Below are 6,478 nucleotides of genomic sequence, written 5' to 3'. Positions count from 1 at the left end.
GAGCTTGGCTTCACTGGGGGCAAATTTGGTTCCCATTGTGGTCCTTCTTGTTTGGCGATAGAACTGCTTATTGAAAATTATAATTTGTGTAAAATGAAATGAATTGATTTTAGAATAAACAGCCTTGGGGGCATCCGGGGATAATATATATATATATATATATATGAGAGAGAGACTGAGATTTTTTCTTTTTTTATGCAACAGCACTGAATATCTGTCTATTCCATTCGTTTATTCTTTCCTTATTTATTTTATTTTTCAGTATTACTTCGTATTTTCATTCTATGCATGATATATTTCCCATGTTCTGACACCTAAAGACTTGTGCTTGAAAAAGGAGCGTCCTAAGCTCCGAAATGCGTTGCACAATACTTTCATTTCCCTTCATTGGATATTTGGTTTGTTTCTTAGTTAAATAAATTTGCTTTCAAAGAATAAATAATAATCTTTATTTGTCTAGCGCCAACTTATTCCGCAGCGCTTTCGAGGCACATGGGGAACACAAACAATACAAAAATTACAGAAATTACAAAAGTTACATATGGTATTCAATTATTTGGAAACAAAGGGGGTGTAGATGATACAGAAGGTACAGGGGCAGGCGGTGGAACAAGGGGGAATACAGCTATCCAAAGATAACATGTGATATACAGTTTTTTGGGACACAAACAGTGCGGGAAGTATAGGAGGTTTGGGCAGGAAGTGTACAAAGTGAAAAGCCATAGGGAGGGGCAAGGGGCAAATTGTGGGAATGGGGGGAACGAGATTATGAGGTTTGGTAAGCTTCTATGAAGAGGTGCTTTTGATTCCTTGTACAAGTCATGTGATATTTACTTGAGTTGAGCAAACGTACTCCGTCGAGTTTGATGCTCGTTCGAGTATTAGCGTACTTGATGGTGCTCATTACTCGAACGAGCATCAAATCGTGTTCAACCTCGCCCAGGCTTTTGGCTCCTTCCCCCTGTGACGTGCCTGTTTTGGCCCCTCACCAATGCGATGCAGCGCGGCGTCATTCAAAAATTTTGGGTCTGGCCGGAAGGGGAAGGGGGAGAGAGAAAAACGAACCAAGAAAAAAAAACAAAAAAAACAGAAAAGCTCGGGACACAGCATCCCACATACAAAAATGCTCGAGTCTCCCATTGTAGTCAATGGCGTTCGTTACTCGAGTAGAGCTCTCGAATTTTACGAATAGCTCAACTCGAATAACGCGGACCCGAGCATTTGGGTGCTCGCTCATCTCTAATATTTATTCCAAAATTCATTACGTTTTCTAAAGTAAATTACTACCTCTCCCTATATGGCATGTCTGTACCCTGAACGCAGGAGATTTTTTTTCTAAACCCTAGGTCTGCTCTATGATGACCCACGTTGATCACGTTGCCCTCGCCAAAAGTAAAATGTGTATGCTTCAAGAAGAGAATTATCAGTTGAGGACTACTGTGTGGAATTCCAATGCTGGGCGAATGGAACTCAGTAGAATAATCTGGTTTTGAGAAGCCAGTTCTTTTTCAGTCTGTCCTGCTATACCTCAGTATGTGACACCGTGCATGCTGGAGGATGCTATGGCCTTGGCCATTAGACTTGATGGCTGTCTGTGAGATAGAATGTGGGAAACGTTGTTTGAGTTTCACTTTTCATCCCCAGCATTCTCCAAAGTAGTTTCGGATGAGCCTATGGATATAGCGGCAGACCTATCTTTTCCGGCTGCTTAAAGACATTGGCCGGCGTATTTGGCCGCCAATGTCCTATGTTTGCTGGCCGGACATTTTTATGCAGCTAATAATCGGCAATGTGAGTGGTATGTTATCAGTTTGTAGAACTTAATTGAAAAAGGTCTGAACGTGGGGAATTCAGGTTTTCTTAAATTTTTAGATAGATTTATTGGAAAACCCATCTGGGCTAGCGGTTTTGCCCAATTTCAGCAAATTATTGGTACGTTTAACATGAAAATGGCTTCTCTCCTGTGTGATCTTTTTGATGTAGGACAAGTCCACTTTTCTCTCTAAAACAGTTTCCACATTCTGAACATAAAAAGGCTTCTCTCCTGTGTGACTTATCTGATGTACGACAAGTTCTTGTTTCCGTCTAAAACATTTCCCACATTCTGAACATGAAAATTGCTTCTCTCCTGTGTGAATTTTCTGATGCACGAGAAGTTGTGATCTCTGTCTAAAATATTTCCCACATTCTGAGCATAAAAATGGCTTCTCTCCTGTGTGAACTCTCCAATGTTTGACAAGTTCTTGTTTCGATCTAAAACATTTCCCACATTCTGAACATGAAAATTGCTTCTCACCTGTGTGAATTTTCTGATGTCTGCCAAGTTGTCGTTTGTCTCTATAACATTTCCCACATTGTGAACATAAAAATGGCTTCTCTCCTGTGTGAGTTCTCTGATGTATAACAAGTTCTCGTTTGTCTCTATAACATTTCCCACATTCTGAACATGAAAATAGCTTCTCTCCTGTGTGATTTCTCTGATGTAGGACAAGCAGTGATTTCAGTCTAAAACATTTCGCACATTCTGAACATGAAAATGGCTTCTCTCCTGTGTGAGTTCTCTGATGTAGCACTAGTTCTGATTTCAGACTAAAACATTTTCCACATTCTGAACATGAAAATGGCTTCTCTCCTGTGTGAATTTTCTGATGTCTGACAAGTTTTGCTTTCTCTCCAAAACATTTCCCACATTCTGAACATGAAAATGGCTTCTCTCCTGTGTGAGTTCTCTGATGTAGCACTAGTTCTGATTTCAGTCTAAAGCATTTCCCACATTCTGAACATGAAAATGGCTTCTCTCCTGTGTGGATTCTTTGATGTAGTACAAGTTTTGATTTAATTCCAAAACATTTCCCGCATTCTGAACATGAAAATGGCTTCTCTCCTGTGTGACTTCTCTGATGTACAACAAGTTCTTGTTTCAGTCTAAAGCATTTCCCACATTCTGAACATGAAAATGGCTTCTCTCCTGTGTGAATTTTCTGATGTGTGAAAAGTATTGCTTTCTCTCCAAAACATTTCCCACATTCTGAACAAGAAAATGGCTTCTCTCCTGTGTGAGTTCTCTGATGTACAACAAGCTCTGGTTTCACTCTAAAGCATTTCCCACATTCTGAACATGAAAATGGCTTCTCTCCTGTGTGAGTTCTCTGATGTACAACAAGGTCTTGTTTCACTCTAAAGCATTTCCCACATTCTGAACATGAAAATGGCTTCTCTCCTGTGTGAGTTCTCTGATGTACAACAAGGTCTTGTTTCACTCTAAAGCATTTCCCACATTCTGAACATGAAAATGGCTTCTCTCCTGAGTGACATCTCTGATGTACAACAAGTTGGTGTTTCAGTCTAAAGCATTTCCCACATTCTGAACATGAAAATGGCTTCTCTCCTGTGTGAACTCTCTGATGTATGACAAGTGTTCCTTTCTGTCCAAAACATTTCCTACATTTTGAACATGAAAATGGCTTCTCTCCTGTGTGAATTCTTTGATGCATTACAAGTTTTGATTTAACTCCAAAACATTTCCCGCATTGTAAACAAGAAAATTGCTTCTCTCCCGTGTGATTTCTGCAATGTTTGACAAGTTCTCGCTTGTCTCTAAAACATTTCCCACATTCTGAACATGAAAATGTCTTCTGCCCCATGTGGGCTATTTGATGTTTTCCTCTTTTGTGACTTTTCTTCTGATTATCAGTTTGTGATGGATGAAGTGATGGATCAAATGATGCATCTTTGCTGTAACAGGTTAAGGGGATATTTGGGATAACGGCAGGTTCTTCAAGTGTATATTGTGCGATATCACAATCCTGTGCTTCACAATCTACAAATATCAGATGTCCCTTTGAGCTCCCGATACCGTCATCTGCCAAGAATAAAGTTGATTTTACTATTTTTAATTGAAATAACCTTAAAATTGATGTAGATATTAACATTTCTATATAAACATTTCATTGCAAATTACAAGCCACATAACATTTATTAACTAAGACAGTGGTGGAAATACAGATCACAATCTAAGGGGTGAAGTCACACGAACGTCTATCGGCTCGGTTTTCACGCCGAGCCGATATACGTTGTTCTCGTGTGCAGGGGGGGGAGGATGGGAGAGCCTCTCTGCCTCCTCTCCGCCCCTCTGCACTATTTGCAATGAGAGGAGGCGGAACGGGGGCGGGCTAAAGTCCGGGAATTAGCCCCGCCCCCGTCCCGCCTCTCCCCATTGCAAATAGTGCAGAGGGGCGGAGAGGAGGCAGAGAGGGGGTGGGAGCCTCAGTTCTTGGCCCTGGCTCTTCTATCCTCCCCCCCCCTGCACCCGAGGACAACGTATATCGGCTCGGCGTGAAAACCGAGCCGATATACATTCGTGTGAATGCACCCTAAGGGTGCGTTCACACAAGCGTGTTTTTGTGCGTACTTAGGTGCGTACATACGTCCGCACCTAGGTACGAGCAGAAACACGGCGGCTCCATTGAAAACAATGCTCTGCCGGCCCCCTGCATTCTTTTTCAGGGAAGTTTTAACTTTTATTATATTCTGTGTTAAAACACTGGCGTAATCACTGAACTCTATAATGTGACCATAGTCACACACTAATTAAAATAGGGCTTCTAGAGTAATTTCTTGACACTGACTTGTCTAAATAGACGATATACAACAGTGTCTATTACTGAGTCCTAACAGCAACTCAATTGGTTGTCACTCAGTCACTCCATATTAGTAAATGGTCAGCCAGTTATTTTTAGATGGTCAAGATGCTTCAATATATCAGCTCTACAAATTTGGGTCACCAATTACTGAGCCATAGGCAGTCCAGCACTATATTCTACTCAACATTAGGGGTTAATGGCCGCCAGTCTCACATAGCTGTTCAAAATATGCCAATATAGCCACACTAAATTGGCACTTCTTGTCAATCCAGAGATTAGTATGATCATATAGTGAACTACTTTATTTCTCGTGTCACCTTATCCCGTCATATGTTCAATCATAGAGCTAGGAGAATTGGCAGCTCAGTCCATCCACTCCATATATAGGTATTGGGTGGATTTATCATTTACCCCTTTTGTGGTTGTTTATTGCTGTGCTTACTGCATACTCAGTTCAATCATCAACCACTCATGTCTTACACATATCCACATAAATACTGAATAAGGTTATCAGAATGAGTGGAGTGACTTGTGGTTTTTAGTTGCATATTCTTTTCTGAACTATCTCCTAACATGCAGCCCAGTACATTTGTTACATCTCTGTCCCTGTCTGGCATACAAAGTTCTGATGATTACAACTCAGTTGCCAGGAGAAAAACTAGTAGGAGAGACTAGACCCATGGATCCAATCCCCCCATCTCCATCAACGCGTTTCTACAACCCGGTAGAACGGTTGTTTCCTCAGGATGAAGCGCAAAGATAGGTAAGAACCAGCCACATCGGCTGTCATAAAGTAAATGAGCAGAGATGGTAGGTATCTGAGGAAACAACCGTTCTACCAGGTTGTAAAATGTTTCCTTCACCTCCGCTAGTTAAAAGAATTCCCTACTGCTACATCTGCCTCATCTGTGGCAGATGCAGCAGAGGAATTCTTTAATTCTCAACCGCAGCTGTCACACATGACAGCTGCGGTAGAGAATCCTGCTGCCGGCATCCCCGTCAATGGCTTTTCAGAGAAGGGCTTTATAAGCCCTTCCCTGAAAAGCCATTTGAAAAAGTGTATAAAGAAAAAAAATCAATACTCGCCTCCCTTCAGCTGCCGGGGCTCAGCCACGACTTCTGGCGCTGTCCCCGGCTCCGTAGTTCTGAGCTATCAGCAGCCGGGGATTTAAAATCCCCGCCTGCTGGTAGCTCTGATTGTGATTGGCTGAAGTGCTTTAGCCAATCACAATCAGAGCTACCAGCAGGTGAGGATTTTAAATCTCTGCATGCTGCTAGCTGAGAACTATAGAGCTGGGGACAGCGGCAGAAGTCGCCACTGAGCCCCGGCAGCCATCAAGGGCTTATGAAGCCCTTCCCTGAAAAGCCTTTTATGTAGAGTGAAAAAAAAATCTACACTTACCTGCCTTCAGTTGCCGGGGCTCAGCCGCGACTTCTGCCGCTGTCCCCGTCTCTGTAGTACTGAGCTATCAGCAGCTAGGGATTTAAAATTCCCGCCTGCTGGTAGCTCTGATTGTTATTGGCTGAGCAGTTCAGCCAATCACAATCAGAGCTACCAGCAGGCGGGGATTTTAAATCCCCGGCTGCTGATAGCTCAGCAGCTCTGCCGAGCTGGGGACAGCGGCAAAAGTCCCCGCTGAGCCCCGGCAGCTGTCAATGGCTTTTCAGGGAAGGGCTTCATAAGTCCTTCCCTGATAAGCTAATTAAAAGTAGTTTAAAAAAAATTTACTTACCTGTCCGCCGCTGCTGTGTCCCCCGCGGGGATGAAGAACACATCTGCATGCGGCAGATGTTTCCTTCATCCCCGCTAGTTAAAAGAATTCCCTGTTGCTACA

The 6,478-nt window shown here is 42.6% G+C and overlaps 1 protein-coding gene across 1 annotated transcript in view; it reads right to left on the bottom strand.

The window, feature by feature from the left end:
* Positions 1-220: 220 nt before the first annotated feature.
* LOC136629089 (zinc finger protein 585A-like) overlaps positions 221-6,478 on the bottom strand; it is a 130,067-nt gene continuing 123,809 nt past the window's right edge. The window contains exon 18 of the mRNA XM_066605209.1: positions 221-3,322. Coding sequence (XP_066461306.1) covers positions 1,869-3,322 — 1,454 coding nt within the window. The 3' untranslated portion in view covers positions 221-1,868. The remainder of the gene's footprint in view (positions 3,323-6,478) is intronic.

The sequence above is a fragment of the Eleutherodactylus coqui genome, chromosome 5 (genome assembly GCF_035609145.1).
Source record: "Eleutherodactylus coqui strain aEleCoq1 chromosome 5, aEleCoq1.hap1, whole genome shotgun sequence".
NCBI lineage: Eukaryota > Metazoa > Chordata > Amphibia > Anura > Eleutherodactylidae > Eleutherodactylus > Eleutherodactylus coqui.
Note: the sequence above shows the minus strand (reverse complement) of the source record. Positions and strands in the feature narration are given on the sequence as shown.